General features: G+C 55.5%; 7 protein-coding genes and 1 non-coding gene across 8 annotated transcripts; 5 read left to right on the forward strand and 3 right to left on the reverse strand.

Moving 5' to 3' along the window:
* Positions 1–273: 273 nt before the first annotated feature.
* Positions 274–2,958, reverse strand: N656DRAFT_788909 (uncharacterized protein; the record flags this gene model as incomplete). The annotated part of the gene is made up of 2 exons (XM_064816733.1): positions 274–814; positions 848–2,958. 2 exons carry the CDS (start codon positions 2,956–2,958, stop codon positions 274–276), a joined length of 2,652 nt encoding a protein of 883 aa, XP_064670957.1.
* An 869-nt stretch (positions 2,959–3,827) lies between these two features.
* On the forward strand, positions 3,828–4,555 carry N656DRAFT_615626 (uncharacterized protein). Its single transcript, XM_064810316.1, has one exon. The coding sequence runs from the start codon at positions 3,910–3,912 to the stop codon at positions 4,372–4,374; it is 465 nt and encodes a 154-aa protein (XP_064670958.1). The 5' UTR covers positions 3,828–3,909; the 3' UTR covers positions 4,375–4,555.
* A 640-nt stretch (positions 4,556–5,195) lies between these two features.
* On the forward strand, positions 5,196–6,134 carry N656DRAFT_797265 (uncharacterized protein; the record flags this gene model as incomplete). Its single annotated transcript, XM_064817610.1, has 1 exon — positions 5,196–6,134. The coding sequence occupies one exon, from the start codon at positions 5,196–5,198 to the stop codon at positions 6,132–6,134; it is 939 nt and encodes a 312-aa protein (XP_064670959.1).
* A 636-nt stretch (positions 6,135–6,770) lies between these two features.
* Positions 6,771–7,691, forward strand: N656DRAFT_797266 (uncharacterized protein; the record flags this gene model as incomplete). Its single annotated transcript, XM_064817611.1, has 1 exon — positions 6,771–7,691. The coding sequence occupies one exon, from the start codon at positions 6,771–6,773 to the stop codon at positions 7,689–7,691; it is 921 nt and encodes a 306-aa protein (XP_064670960.1).
* A 640-nt stretch (positions 7,692–8,331) lies between these two features.
* Positions 8,332–10,665, forward strand: N656DRAFT_844316 (uncharacterized protein). The gene is made up of 2 exons (XM_064819133.1): positions 8,332–9,562; positions 9,623–10,665. Exons 1-2 carry the CDS (start codon positions 8,672–8,674, stop codon positions 10,553–10,555), a joined length of 1,824 nt encoding a protein of 607 aa, XP_064670961.1. The 5' UTR covers positions 8,332–8,671; the 3' UTR covers positions 10,556–10,665.
* Positions 10,666–10,669: 4 nt separating this feature from the next.
* Positions 10,670–10,755, forward strand: N656DRAFT_t58. Its single transcript has one exon. It is a non-coding gene; the product is annotated as a tRNA-Thr (tRNA).
* N656DRAFT_844317 (uncharacterized protein) lies at positions 10,729–13,054 on the reverse strand (the record flags this gene model as incomplete). The annotated part of the gene is made up of 3 exons (XM_064819134.1): positions 12,165–13,054; positions 10,807–12,112; positions 10,729–10,743 (listed from the first exon to the last, which is right to left on the reverse strand). Exons 1-3 carry the CDS (start codon positions 12,947–12,949, stop codon positions 10,729–10,731), a joined length of 2,106 nt encoding a protein of 701 aa, XP_064670962.1. The 5' UTR covers positions 12,950–13,054.
* Positions 13,055–13,428: 374 nt separating this feature from the next.
* On the reverse strand, positions 13,429–14,886 carry N656DRAFT_778158 (alpha-galactosidase A). The gene has a single exon (XM_064814960.1). The coding sequence runs from the start codon at positions 14,393–14,395 to the stop codon at positions 13,586–13,588; it is 810 nt and encodes a 269-aa protein (XP_064670963.1). The 5' UTR covers positions 14,396–14,886; the 3' UTR covers positions 13,429–13,585.
* Positions 14,887–15,759: the final 873 nt, after the last annotated feature.

The following is a 15,759-nucleotide window of genomic DNA, read 5'->3' on the forward strand; positions in this document are numbered from 1 at the left end:
CCTCGCGCTTGACGCCGTACTCCGCGTTCGCCCTTCCATGCTATCAGAATTCGCCAAAGCTCCTCACAAACCGGCAAGGCACAAACCAAGAACCTAGAGGGGTATTCAGAGTGCACTTTAACCAATTAGTATCTTAAAAACGAAACAGATATCCAAAGAACTGAGATATGCCCCTGTCAGCGTTGCCACAAGTGGGCACATTAGAAACCCCTCCATCAATATATACCGCCTGTGCAAGAGCAGGCGATACTTGAGGACTCGACCTTGGGCAATTTAGGCCCAGGGCGGAGTATCTCCCTCAACCGGCTTCGCCGCCAGCTGTGCAACGGCTTCAAGAGGCTCCTTCGATGGCAATGGCTCCTGGGAGCCCATTATGTCTGGGTTAGCGCCGCTGCCAGCTTTTGTAACGGCTTCCACAGGTTCTTCCGATGGCAATGGCCCCTGGGTGCTCATCATGTCTAGTTTAGGGCCGCTGTCAGCTTTTGGAATCGCTTCCAGAGGTTCCTGCTCCAGACCTGGCACCTGTGGGCCTGTTGCATCTAGGCTGGCGCTGTTGCTAGCTTTTGGGGTGTCTTCCAAAGGTTCATGCGACGGAGATGGCCCCTGAGAGACCGTTGCGTCTAGACCAGCGCCGCTGTCATTCTGAATCGGTTCATCAATGTCCGCGGCCGGCACGCCATTAACCTCTTCAGTGGTATCGGGCTGGGCGTTGATGGCCGACGCAGCCGATAATGGGTCCTCGTCGTCGGGTGTCGGCTGGGGTGTTGGTTCAGACGTGGCTGAAAGGTCAGGCGTCTGGACATGCGGATGAAGCCTGTGAACCAGGTTGAAGGCAGTCGATAGCCACCCTGGTTTGTCGCTCTCGGGCGTTTCTTTTAACGAAGCGGCATGCTGGCGCTTTAGGTTGGCGAGTCGTTCCTCAAAGGTCTTTCGGTAATCCGTCATGATCAAAAGCCACTTGCCCAGAATCTTGATGAGGCGATTTTTGTCGACGGGCTTGGGTATGTAGTCGTTCATACCATGCTCCAAGCACCGCTCCCTGTCGCCCTTGAGTGCGTAGGCCGTCATGGCCACAATGGGTACGTAAACCCCAGCTTCTCGAATCTGCTTGGCTGCCTCATAGCCGTCTAGAACGGGCATGTTGATGTCCATGAGCACCAAGTCGTAGGCGGCCGGTTTGCCTCGCACAATCTTGACAGCATCGAGGCCGTTGGACGCCAAGACGACGTTTTTGAGCCCAATCGAACGCAGCATGCCGAGTATGACCTTCTGGTTGATGACGTTATCCTCCACCACTAAGAGGTTCTTTCTCGATGCGACCAATCCAAGTTCTCGGCGGAGGTTGGTGATCTCGTCCTCCTGGATGGGCGTCGTTGTCACGTCGCTCTCAACAAGCTTCTTCTTCCAGTTCTGCATTTGCTCCAATGTTTTGATCTTGTCGAAGCGGGTCGTAAACCAAAACACACTGCCGTGCCGCTCCGGGTTGGGCCGGTAGCCAATCGTACCCCCCATCAGTTCGGTGAGCGACTTTGCTATCGACAATCCTAACCCTGTACCTCTGGTGGTCGTCGCCTCAAATTGGGTAAACGGGGTGAACAACGAGGCCGTGGCCGCCTCTGGGATCCCGATGCCTGTATCTGTCACCTCGGTCAAGACTACGTAGCTCGTCTCGTCTTCGCGCTGCACCGAGGCCCTGACCCGGATGCTGCCTTTGGCGGTGAACTTGGCGGCATTTCCAACAAGGTTGTGCAGCACCTGGCGATAGCGCAGCGGATCGCCCTGCACAGATCTGGGAAGATCGGGCGCCAGGAAGAGTTCGAAGTCGACAGAAGGTGACAGCGTGGCCTGGACGCTGCGAACCACGGACGTGACGATGCTCGTTATGCCCACAATGTCGGAATGGATCGAAAACGTACCAGATGACAGCTTGGAATAGTCGAGGATATCATTGATGACCTGTAGTAAAACCTGGCCGGACTCGTCCATAATGTTGACGATGTCGCGTTGTTTATCGGAGAGGGGAGTGTCGAGGAGAAGGGTGCAAGCCGACAGCATGCCGTGCATGGGCGTGCGTATTTCGTGGCTCATGTTGGCCAAAAAGTCAGATTTGAGCTTCTCGCTCTCCTCATAGGCGGCAATCAGGCGAGATTCTGCCGACTTGCGTTCGGTCAGGTCTCTCGTGACTTTGCCAAAGCCAACGTGCACGCCGTCTTTGTAAACAGCTGTGATGACGACGTTGGCCCAGAAACGGCTGCCGTCCCTCCTGTAGCGCCAGCCCTCATCCTCGACCCGACCTTCGCGCATACAAATCTCAAGTTCCATCTCGGGCTTTCGAATTTCAAGATCCTCCTTACCATAAAAGATGGAAAAATGTTTGCCTATGATCTCATGCCGCTTATATCCCTTGAGCAGCTCGGCGCCGTCGTTCCAAGAGGCGATGCGGCCCTTGGTATCGAGCAAGAAGATGGCGTAGTCTTTGACAGCCTGCACGAGGATTCGGAATGCTTCATCTGTGGAAACACCGGGCTTGACTAGCTCGAGGTCTTCTTCAGATGAAGAGGCAGGACTCTCGGTCCATTCCAAAAAGATGGAGAGTAGCTCGTCGCCATTGAAGACTGGAACCACGCGCGCAGTCCAAGACACGGTGTGCTTTGTGCTGATGGGCTTGCTGATGCGCGGCGCACGGGAGGCTATGGCGTCGTCGATGGCGGTTGTGAGGCGGCCATAGTGGGCGAACCTTGGGGGCAAGAGCTGCGATTCAATGAAGGACAGCAGCTGCTGGCCGATGCAGTCAGCTGCAGAGACGTGCCAGTCGGTTAGGAAGCGGGAAGAGGCTCTTGTGATACGCCATGCCGGCGATATGATGAGGAGGGGGAGGGGAGTGAGGTCGAAGAGGAGTCCGAGATCAGGAAGTGCGGGCGGGGGGGAAGGAGTTGTTGGCCCTTGCGGCTGCTGCATTCTCGCGCCCGACAATCCCGAAGGCAAGGCGCAAGGTTAACTAACTCCTGATCGTCTCCCAGTCGTCTCCTGATCGTCCCGGCCAGGGCCCGAGTGTGGCCCTTTGCAACGTCAACTTGTCAAGGCAGCAGCAGTCTGACCGGCGCCTTTGGTGAGCGGCCACTGATATGAAACGAGGTCGCTCGGCGCGATCTGGTCGTAGAGCAAAAATAGCGTTGGATGTCAGGCTTGCGGGTCGGCGGTGTTGGCACATAGTGTGGCAGATTTGACGTGCGGCAGCAAATGGACAATTGACAGGAAGTGGAAATTGGTTGGGAAAACACGCTTGTTCTCCCCATTTTCCGCCACCAAGGGGCGTCTGTCGATTGCGGGGTCGGCCAGCTGCCCAGTACCTCTGATGTCATAGTACGGCCGCCAAACGCTTTTTCGGGACTAGTGTTGGCCGTCCGGTTGGGACGCTCCGGTGTCGAGGCTGCCGGTCCGCGCATTCCGAAGGCAGCTTTTCTTTTTCATTTCTTTTCTTATTCTCAAACTTCCCCATTTCCATCAGGGTGGTTAAGATCTTAAGCCTTCTACGTGTAGTGTATGTAGTGCTACGATTATGCAGACAGAAGCAAACGGCATGTTGCGCAACGAAACTGACAGTACTACCTTACTGCTTGGTAGCAACCTGGAAGGCCAAAGGACCAAGCAGTCGGTTCAAAATTCACCGTGGAGACAGAATGGGATGGAAGAAAAAGCGGTGCCTTGATGTTCTTATTTTATGGGGTCCAATGCTTGGCAGCAACGAGCCAATGGAGCAACATGTTACTGTAACATGCCCAGTAAATTGAAGAAAATTCACTGCTTCATCCGAAGCCGCAAGAGACAGAAATGTGATTTTGAGGCAGCGTTAACCTGAAGGCTGAGAGCTATATACAGTACACTACCTCCTAATGAGGTACACGTACCATGGAAGTTACTGCCCATGTACTAGCACCTTGCGGTTCTGGAACTTCTCTTGTCGACATTCTTGCGGTTTTTTGCGCGTGGGCATCGGAGGGGTTTGGGCTTGCGGAGCGCCTATCCTTTTCCAGCACTACCTTAGGTACTTCATACGGTAACGTATCTCCGAACACGACACTAAAAACTCTGCTCCTTCCATTCAGGGTCAACACAACTTCGCTAATTAATAAGGGAGTGGCGATTCCCTTGCGAACAAAACCGCCCTCATTCACAAGTTTCTCTCCGATGTGCCTACCTTATATGTCGACAGCTGGTTCTCCGATTTATCGCTATCAAAGTCAACGGACCATGATTCCGTACCGTCGGTGTGCTCACTCCCGCATGAATCTCGGCCAGGCTGTGTTTCAAATGCTTTCTTATCGTTTGACAGCGAGTTTCCAGGACGAGTTTCCAGCCTTACCTACAGGGTAAGTACGAGAATGGCCTGGCTACCTAAGGTAGTTCATTATGTCTTCCACTTCTTAACTAGGTAACCATCTTCTCAGCTGTCGACCAGAGCGAGGTTATGTCTATGAGTTCCACCAGGAGCCGTTCCATATATCCTACTGCCACGTCGGCCCTTTCCTGCTAGTAACCGCGAAAAGAATGCCTCCTTAGGAGTGCTCCGTTCTCCACCGTTACCGAAGAACCGGGTAGGGTTCACTCTTTTTATTAGAGCCACGAGCACCCGAGACGAGCACCCGAGACGAGCACCCGGGCAGTATTTCCAGGATGGGCCACCGCATTTCAGTTATGTGTGATTCAGCAAACCTCTGCAGCAGTGCAGCTGTCCCATGCTGAGCACTTGCATTGCAACCTGGGACTGCCCTATCACAGAGCCCAATTTTGCCCGTAGCGCATCTTGCCGTGGCTGTGGCCTTTGCCCGAACTTTCTGCAGCACCAACTGCAGCGAACCAAAGCCGGGCAAAAGGGGATATCAGCGGTCCGCAGCGGTGGCCGGACATACCTAGATGGCACACAACACTGCATTTGGTGGTCCGCAACTGCAAGGCTATGCGGGCCGGTGTTTACACGTGTTGACCGATGCGTTGTTGGTTGAGGGGCTAATTTTCGCTCTTTCATTTTCTTTTCTTTTTTGCCAAGTTCTCCCAACCTCTTTCGCTATCCCCGGCGGGTGCAGGATAAGGGAGAGCGAATCTTGCGTGGATGGGGTAATCACACCGCGGACAAGGATACCGGATCACGATTTCAAGGGCAACCTCTCAATCGCGCCCGGGGCAGCGCCGCCGCAATGGCGCGCTACAGCGGCGATGTGTTCACAGCCCACATCCGTGAAACGCGGCGGCCACACCCACTCGCCAACATCCGCCCTCCGCGCCAACGCTCCTCATCTCATCACTACCGCACCTCGGACTGCATCGTAAGCGATCACGTCATTGCGCCTGGCGGTCACGGAGCTACTAGTACTATCCGCCACGTCCTCGACGACGTCGCCGGCGACCGTCCCGTCCGGGTAGTCCTCAACAACTGCAATCTGCATTTCTACCAGACCGGCCCAGGCCCCAACCCACCCCCCGACACCCTTCCTCTTCCCGGTCGTGGCGGCGGTGGGGGCGGCGGCCGCATCCAGCGCGTTGTTCGCATCCGCAGCCCCTCCCCGGACCGTGACCGCGATCGGCGACCCGCCCCGACCCTAGTCATGCGTGCCGGCAGTGGGATGGTAAGCGATGATCCGTCTGATGACGAGGGATTGCGCCGCGGCGGCAGCGGAGGGGTGGGCATTTGCGACGGGTGCTTTACCCGGCAGCGGCTAGGCATTGACGGGCTGTGCGCCGAGTGCGAGTACTTTGCCGTGTCGTCGTCGCCACCATTAGGCGATGGGCGGGCCAGCGCAAGGCCAGGGGCCAGCGCGTGGAACGGGGTGCGGTACATCTCGGTGTCGAGTGGCGGGGACCGTGACACGGCCGTAAGGCGGGAGATGAGGGAGCGCATGCGCGACAGGGATCGGGACCGCGCGAGGCTGTTGGAGATTGAGCGCGAGATTGAGTTGAGGGAGTTGGAGAGGCAGCGCGAACGGCAGAGGGAGGTCGAGCGGGAGCGGGACAGGGCGAGGGAGAGGGCCAGGGAATTGGCGAATGAGCTGGCGAGGGAGAGGGAGAGGAGCCGAGAAAGGGGGAGACGACTCTACTCGGGGTTTTACACCAGCGACTCGGATCTGGATAGTCTCTGACGGACGGTTGGATTAGAGAGCGGCTGGGGGCGAAAGTCGCACCGCCCCGTTTGGCTTCATCCAAGCTCGATTTATCCTGTCTGATGATCAGGCCGCAGGGGGTGGCATCCGGCCACCATATGACGTTACGACCATAACGATGCTATTATTTCGATTTTCGATTCCCTCCCGTCATGAGCGGCATAGCGAGTTACTGTTAGCGGCGCCAGCATTCGAGCACATCGGCCTAGGGGTACGAAAACCTGGTTGTGTCTCTAAGACTACCAACTTCTGTAGGTACCTTAGTCAGCCGGGGTTGTTGCTGTCAGTTCGGGGAAGGATTAATATTGGATGAATTTAGACATTTCCTCCCCTGTTTATTACTGTCTGTTTGACGGAGATTCGCTACTTGAGGTTTACGTGCGGCCTTGCAACGCCCAAGGTACAGTACCCGGGCAGGCAGGGGATCTTCGTTCTTTCAATGGCACCCATGACATCTCTATGACGTACGGCGACTGGACAACAATCGTGCCGCATATATCGTTCATATGGGCCTGCCATGTTCAGCAATTTGAAAATGAATCAGCCTCTCATACCAAACGCTTCCTCTGTCATTACCAGCACTATCATCAGTCCATACGACTAGTACCAGTATAAATGGCATCAGCAGATCCACCACCCTCATACGAGGAGGCGATCGGCGACCGCCCCCTCCCCCAGCAAGCCCGGAACGGCATCCCCTTACGCGCCCGGCGCAGCATGGAGGACGAATTACGTCCTCTGCCTCCAGGCTGGGTGCGCGAGTTCGACCCAGAAACCCAGCACCAGTTCTTCGTCGACACCAAAACCTCTCCGCCAAGGTCCATCTGGCACCACCCCTACGACGACGAAACCTTCCTCAACTCCCTCCCGCCGACCGAGCGCGAGCAGATCCGTGCATCTCAGTCAGGCCTCTTCCAGCGACGTCCCAGCGCGGCCGATCTCGTCGCCGAACAGACCGACGAGGACGGCTCGGATTCGGACACCCACACTCACACCCATGCCCATACCCACCGCACCATCAAGCTAGGCCGCAAACTCAAAGACCACCTGACAGGAACCACCCACGAAGAACGCGTCGCCGAGCGCACCCGCCGTGCTCACGCCGAGCGCGAACTGTACCGCCAGCACTGCGTCGTGCGCCGGGCGATGATCGACGGCATGCGCACGGGCCGCCCGCAGCTGCTCGGCCGCGACGAGAACCGCGTGCACATGTACCTTGAACCGCCGGGCCACACGTTCCCTGGTGTGGCGGGGGTTTCTAGAATCAGTCCTTATCTGCTTGAGATCAGGTATAATGATGCGGATGGTAGGAGGCCTGGGCCGCCGGGCAGGTATTTCAGGCCTGAGGGGGATATGTATGGCCTTGGGTATGGGGCGTATGGGTGTGGGAGGTTTGCTGGGGGGAGGTGGGATCGGCCACAGGGAGAGTATAGGAGGCTGGATGGAAGGGGGTTTGGGGGTGGGCTGGGGATGCCGTTGATGGCGCCGCTTTTGGGGGGGATGATGTTGGGCGGGTTGGCGGGGACGGCCTTTTAAGTTGATTGGCTTGGATAGTAGGCATCATCACCTTGAAGGGGCTGGAGGTTGATCATGTGTTTAGATCCGGCGGTTTCGATTCATGTTAGCTGATACTAGTAGTACTTATTTCCCTCCATGAGGTACTTAAGGATTGATTTAATGTATGAGCACGAGACGGTCAGTATTGTCTTACATTGAACCAGTTCAGGGGGCTGTGAATGTGGAAATTGCATCTTATACCTAGACCGAAGTTCGGACAAGAAGGGGCGTAGTCTACGCCATTGAAGTCCGAATCTTGGAGAATGCGGGCAACAGTCCGAGGTACACAGCTCAATATGGAACAAGTCCAGCCTTCCAGTCATACATGAGAATGAGGTTACTGTTTGCGAGAAGAACCGCCCTTCTGGTTGCTCTTACTTACGAGTAGTTACAGATAGGTATGGTAATCAGCATCTCAGAAGCAAACGGATGATACCAGTCCGGCCGGTAGAAGTTCCCGTCTCGCTTGATCAAGTTGCATTCACTGGGCTTACCCCTCATAGAATGCAACCAATATATTGGAACCGTGCGGCAGAGGACATTGTGACCCAGCCGTTTTCTCCTGTGGCTGAACTGACTGGACCCAGGTTATCACCCAACCTCAGTAGGGGTTCATACCTACCTGCCTTATGCTGACCTATGCTGAAGTGTTAGTCTTGGGACAAAGGTCACACCTTACATGTAGCTTATGTGACACTCCCGGCTCTTGGTTTGCCTTCCGTAATCCCTATCCCAATGGGATGTACTCGTATTTTGCATGTGACCTTCCTGTTGAGACTGAGAGAGAGCTCTCTGATACCTTGTAACGAGGGGAATTCTGTTGTCAGGATGCCAACCTTAATCATATCTATATATATGAGAGGAGACCTTTAGTCCTGGCATCAGGTTCAAAACTTACTGCTACCCCGAAACATTGGAAAGAGTACCTAGATCTCTCATGACTGCTTAAAAAGCCGGCAATGTCACCAATGACTTGGGCCGTCTGGGGCGTGGATTTTTGCGGGCTCTTTGCGTACTTTCTCGTCTCCTTTACCCTTTTCTCGCAGGCATGGGGAGCTACTGGCAACAATGAAACCGATATACCCACCATAGCTTCCCAGGATGGCATATACACCAACGCTCTACCAGCCGAAGGTCAATTCCCCGTGACATACGGCGACGGCACCCTCCGCGGATCGCTAATCCTGCACAACGGCCGCATCCACACCATGGACGCCCAGAACCGCATGGTGAGCATACTGGGCATCAAGGACGGCTGGATTGTGTATGCGGGGGACAGCATGGCCGAGGCCGAGCACAAGACATTCTCCGGAGGATCTGGCCCAGCTGGCCCCGGCAGAAAGATTAACCTCAAGCAGCGTATCACCGTCCCCGGACTCATCGACTGCCACACCCACATTGTCCTGCTCGGCAACCGGCCGGGGTACCATACACCCCTGGAGGATGCATTCACCATCGGCGAGGTCCTCGACACATACCGACAGCGGTTGTCCAGCGGTGGAGTACCCCCCGGCGCATTCATCACGACCATTGGCGGGTTTTCGCCCATTCAGTTCGAGGAGGGGCGGTTGCCTACTCTGGCGGAGCTTGACAGTGCAGTACCTGACCATCCCGTGTTTATTTCGACGGGCTTTGCCGGTCCGGCAACCGCAAACTCCCTCGGCAAGGCCTTCTTTGAGGCGCTGCCGGGAAACATGGCCGTGGCGGTGGCGGCCAACGGGTCCATCGTGGCGGGGATGGAGAACGGTAAAGCGTTACTCGCGCTAAGGCAACGGCTTAGCTTTGATGATAGGGTAAGGAGTGCTGCGGATGCCATGGCGTATGCTGCATCTGTCGGGGTCACGACGCTTGTAAGTAAACATGCACTGCATCTTCATCATGCTAGCACCCCCTGACAACAAACCGCCTAGCTTGACCAAGGCGCCTTCGCCGCCTCCCACACCCCGGCCGACGGCTCCGGCAGCGAGGACCTCTTCACCATGCACCTGCCCTTCCTCTCCCTCTACAACTCCAACCGCGGCACCGTCCGGCTGCGCATCAACTACCTCCACGACGACAGCAACACCACCCTGCCAGGCGTCACCGCCCGCCTGCAGCACAGCTACCCCTTCTTTGGCAACGCCATGGTGCGAACAGGCGGCATCGGGGAGTTTGCCGTGTCCCTTGACGCTTACGCCGGCGGAGAAGTGTTTGAGGCTGCCGCAGCACGGATCGCGGCTGCGGGGTGGAGGCTCGAGGTGCACTCCCTCACGGCGGAGGATTTCAAAACCCAGATTGAGGGTTTTGAGCGGGTTGACGCGAAGGTCGAGGGCGGGATTAAGGGCCTGCGGTGGGTGGTTGCGCATGTGCCGAGGATTACGCAGGAGTATCTCGCGAGGTTGAAGGCGTTGGGCGGCGGGGTGAATGTATCTGGATGGATGTACCTGTCCGGAGCGGGTACGGGGAATGAGAGTAACCCGGCCGGACCGCCGTTCAAGACCATTGTGGAGAGTGGCATCCCGGCGGGGTTCGGGCCGGACGGGGCGAATATTGCGCCGCTCAGTCCCTGGCCGCATGCGTACTATGCTGTGACGGGGAGGAATGCACGCGGGGTGGTTATCAATCCTGGACAAGGGATTGCGAGGCAGAAGGTGTTGGAGATGTTTACTAGGGATAATACGTGGTTCTTGGGGGGACCGGATGAGAAGGTGCTTGGGGTTTTGGAAGTGGGGAGACTGGGGGATGTTGCGGTTTTGAGTGATGATTTCTTTGCTGTCGAAGAGGAACAGTTGAAGAGGTTGCGCAGTGTTTTGACGGTGGTTGGCGGAGTTGTGGTGCATGATTCAGGGGAACTTCGAGATTGATGGCCTGGACGTTGCTCCTAGCAACGGCGATGCCCCTGAATTAAGAGACCCCAGGAGCAAAGCTACAGTTGCATCCTTAGGCTACGCAACGTAAGCGCTATAAATAACTCAGAAGCCTGCTTAGCATAGTGGCTAATGCGTTGCACTTGTATCACCTCGACGACATGCAAAGATCACAGGTTCGATTCCTGTAGTAGGCAATTTTTTGAAGGCATACATTTTTGATCCTGCATACAACGCACTTCACTCACAAATTTTGCAACCCGTGTTCCGGCACAGCTCCCGAACATGCCTGAGCCACCGTTCTCTGAAAAACGACAATCCCCCTCCCCTCCGAGGCTGACGCTCCGATTCATGTACCGTACCACAACTGCGCGACGTGCCAGCGCAGGTTCAGGTTCAGGTTCGGGTTCAGCATCTGACTCCGCAGAGCTCGACCCCACGCTTTCCTCACGGCTTAGCCGCTCGAGGTGTCTGAACCAAGCCCTTTTTCTCGGCGCCATTACTCCTTCTCTCAGTCTTGCTCGCGGCTCAAGCTCCGATGCATGCATCACAGCAGCGCGACGCGCCAGTGCAGCTTCTGCGTTCGATGCCACATCCGAATCCACATAACTGCTTAGTGAATCGGGGCCATGTTCCCTAGCTGGGGCTTGCCTAGCGGTAGGCTGCGGCGGCCTCCCCTCCGGCGGAGTGGTCCAAGGGACTTCGTCCAACTCCTTCTCAGGGGTGCCGCTCGCGATGCCGGCTTGATAGATCTCCACGCTGCCCGGTTCCCAGTCATTAAAAGCATTTCTTACGACGCGTTCCTGCAGATCCTCATGGACCCCGCGCCAAACCTCTGCAAAGTGACGGCTTTTGCCTCGGCTGAAGTGCCTGGGTTTCACACGGAAGGGCATGGAGCTCATGGACGGCTGCGTCCAGCGGACCGACTCCTGCGGACTCTTGCCGTAGCGATACTCATGGACTTTTGCATCGGCGCAGGCGAGCATGGTGCCGTACATGAAGTCGTTGCTGGCGAATTCCTCCAGCGGCAGTTGGCCGTGCTCCAGAGCCGTAAAGCGCGTCTCGCACAGTTTCACCAGGCTCTCCAGCTTGTCCATGCACTCTTGCAGTTGAGGACTGTACCGGCTCAGCTCCATGGATAAGATGTGCTGGGAGCGACGCCGCGCGGCCTCTTGGAAGCCCTCGGGGTTGTTGTGGGCTAGGTCGGAATAGCGGACGTCCGGGTCGGCCGCGCAAATGAGGTACTTCAGGTTGGTGGCGAAGTAGGCCTTGTCCCTGACGGTTTCGATCTCGGGGACGTTGGAGAACGCGTTTCGCTTCAGTAAGTCCAGCCGGTCGTGCTGGGCTTGGACTGCTATGCCAAAATCTCCCAGCACTACTTGGGGCAGCGCATCGGTGAAGCCCTCGAGGTTTGAGTCGCGCTTCTTTTCCTCGTCGCTTGGATAGTTCAGCCATATGTTGTCGGCATGGCCGTCCATGTGGCTGATGACCTCCCACCCCGGTATCCCCTGCGCCTTGTTGATCTTGACCAGGGACTTTGCCCAAATTGACTGGCTTTTTGGCCAACTTATGTGGTCGATCCTCATTGGGTTGTTCCTCATCGGACTGTTCCTCATTGGATGCTGGGTTAATCAGTTTGTTTCTGTGTCGGTGCATGATGTTGAAGACTGGAGAATCCTCTGCTCCTGTGTGCAGGTATGCCAGAGCGCGGCCTATCTGGGCAATAACGTGCCAGATAAAGCCTTCAGGTACCGGCTTCCTGGCTGCTTTGTACCTATCCATGAGGTTCAAGAGCGTTCCCCCGTTGTAGTACTTGTAATAGAGGGTGGCCTTGAAATCTTTCCACTTGTCCTCCCGGGTCCCCTGATCGTGCACCTGGAGAGCGTGCAGCTGAACGAATGACGGCATGCTATGGTTCAGTGGTAACTGACGTCGGGTCAGAGGGTCCGGGATGGAGCAGATTTCAATTTCCGGTGGCATGGGCTGTTTCCGCGACGCTGCGCCTTGGTGCAGACCGTCTGGTATCCCCTTCAGCTTCTTAATGATGACAAACTCTTGCGGAACGTCGACGGCGGCAAAAAGCCCGACCCAGACGGCCGCGTTCGACCTCAGCGCTCTCAAGAATATAAATCCCCCGGGCCGTGCTTGCAGATACCGGGTTGACGGCGGAGGTGCCTTCTTGCCCTTGTCCTTGTCCTTTTTGCTGTTTTCGTCGTTCTCGTCGTTCTCGTCGTTCTCGTCGTCCCTGTCGTCCCTGTCGTTCTCGTTATGCTTGTCGTTCTTGTTATTCTTGTCGTCCTTTTCGATGTGCCTCCGTGTAGGAATCTCGGGATTCTTCAAAGGGTGCGCCACAACTGAGAGGTTGTAATATGCGGAATTACTTGGAGCCATTGTGCCTGGTTGTTGAAATTCAACCTAGTTCCGATCTGAGACCTGATGTTTGGGGTGGGAGGAATATGAGATGGCCCCCTAATTCTATGCTGGACCCCTATAGGGAAATATAAGGACTTCAATGGCAAACTTGGCTTTCTTTGTTCTGCCAGCAGTGCTTCTGCCCCTCTTGTTTCCCCCCTTACAAGTTAAAGTACCTCAGATAATCTGCTAGATAACAGGGTTTTCAGTGACTGTTGCGAAAGCAGAATCCAGGATGGCTTTGACTCGTGAATTTGTGCAAATTGCACTGAGCTGAGGCCGGGTTCTCAAAGGACAAAGAAGGGCCCAAAGGAGCGCCCAAAGGAGCTTAACTGATTTTCCAGACCAAACACAATCTCACAAACTGTGACGCATTTGGACACCCCGTCAGAGTGCACAAAGAATTTTGAAAGATCAGTTGTTGTGACCCTCAACTTCAAGTGGTGGTCAAGTGCAGCGTTGTCATTGACATCTGAAGCGGCCTTGTCCATACGGACAGCCCGACCCTGCCGGCGTTATACATGTATATCGTATACTACGAACTTGGGTAGGCAGGTAGTAATCTAGAAGCCCAAACCTGAAGCGACTACCAAGTATAAGGTACACTTTCCTATCCTAGTTCTCATTATAAATTCGACACCCTCCCCGCCCAGTTTCTTCAGTCAACGCCGCCGGTAAGGACATCAACTCCGTCCTAGCCAACTCCTCGTCAAACTCCTGAGCATGTTCGAAATCAACCAGACGGACACCGCCTCCCGAGACCCGGTCGATAACAAAGTTATACCGATTCACGTCGCCATGAACCAACCCCACGTCGTTGTGCAACCTGTCGAGCAGCGCCTCGCAGTCAGCCAGGTCGGCGATGCCGGCCTCCTCTCCATCAAGCTTTTCCAGCAGGAATCCCATGGTTCTGCCGTTTTCGGTCAAATGGCCGAGGAACTTGGGTGCAATGGGAGGCTCGTCAGGTTGTTCGTGAGCATAATCGGCCAACCAAGAGTAAGCCCACGTTTCACGCTCGATCTGGGCAATCTGCCACTCAAAGTTTGCAACCTTGGCGATGGCAGGTGCGCCGTTGTATTGGACCTCGTGCACTCCCGAACGCAACCGCCTCATTCTCTTCAAACTCAAGACGTCGATGCTCACTTCATGCCAGGTTGTTTTGATCTCGCGTAGCGGGTCTGTAGAGATGGTTGAGGTAAGAGAGCCATCATTCTTATCCCGCGTGATGGTCATGGTGGTCCACGGCAAGTCCGGAAGGTCTGGCAGCCTGGGGATGAGGAGATAGGGCCGGCACATTGTGTCGTCGTCGAATACGCCCACGGGGATTGTGAGGTAGTGGACTCTTTGGCCGACCCGGAGACGGTAGAGTCCTCTTTCATCGTCTATGATTTGGGCGAGAATCTCGATGTCTGCTTTCGGCGGCATTGTTACGGTGTAGGGTTTCAATGCTGGCTGATTAAAGTCAGGACTGTCAGGTACAAGACCGGCAACTTAAACTCTGTGTTGCCGCTGTTGCGAGTATGCCAGTCATGCAAAGGTGCCAGTCAGTCTTATGTTAGAGACTCAATTAAGAGACACACCGCCGAGCGAGCCTGACTGCTTGAACTGGAACAGACGTGCGTTTCCAGGTTCTAAGGCGCGCTTAACTTGCAGAGTTGGTCTGACCCGTCTCGAGCTCGTCGGCGTCGTCGCACTCGGCAGGCATTCCTCTGCAGCCGACGAAGCGCGCGGATATCACCTGCAACATCCCAATGTGACAGTCTTCTCTCGATAGGTAGCGCCAGGGGAAGTAGACTCTCGAATGAGCGCTATTTGGCTGGTTGGCTTGCTATGGTAGAGTGGTAGACTTAGGTAGCACTACCTGCCGCCAACATTTCAAGTTTTTTCTTCAACATGCTACCAACAATGGCGCTTGGAGTTGAGAGCTTACAGGCGGCCAATCGCAGGGCTGCTCTTGATATACACATTGAGGCCCGCCCCTGGCCGCACTTTCCTCATTCTTTGGCGCGTACTAACTTCTCGGGCGCTACATGTATCAAACGAATCCAATCAGTTGGTCCCTTATGGAGGGAACCACCACCACCAGAATCATGACCGTCGATGCAGCTAGCAAAGGCCGTCAACTTGAGCTGCAACTCACTAGGTAGGTATGCATGTGGCCAACATTGTCTGACCTTACTACTAGGTAGTTACTCTCCTGAATGATGCAAGATTGGGTGGCGTCGCATCGCAGCGCAACCCACGTCTTTCAGTCTTAGAGCTGATGCCAACGGGAGACGGGACATAAAAGGCCTCGGAAACGTCCTCTCGAAGCTGTCCACATCAGTCATCTCACCAGATCGTCCGTCATCAACGTCAGCTTAGGTGCCGAACTTCAGGTACCTAACAAGTACTAATTCCACCAACTCATCAATCGTCTCCTCAGAAGCTCAGGTATGAGGAGCCACGCCCGTTCGCGAAGTCGGTCACAGTCGCGCTGATATTTGTGAGCATAGATCCACCTGGGCACACTTCATTTCAACTCTTGTCATACGCCAGGCTCCTTTCCGCCACGCCACTGAGCAGTACTACCTCCCGTCTCCAGCTTTTTCGGTCACGGCAATAGTCCACCATCTCATTAACGCCCTCGCCGACCTCGACCATGTGCACTCAATGGTACTTCCTTTACCAATGCGGATGCAAACAGAAGGGAGAGTTCTAGCAGTGCGATCGACTGTACAATGCTCAATCGAACTTGCAGTGCGCGCGGCCCCGGATTGACAACAGGATATCACGCAACTATTGTGCGA

Source organism: Canariomyces notabilis, assembly GCF_033297395.1.
Source record: "Canariomyces notabilis strain CBS 508.74 unplaced genomic scaffold N656scaffold_8, whole genome shotgun sequence".
NCBI classification, from domain to species: domain Eukaryota; kingdom Fungi; phylum Ascomycota; class Sordariomycetes; order Sordariales; family Chaetomiaceae; genus Canariomyces; species Canariomyces notabilis.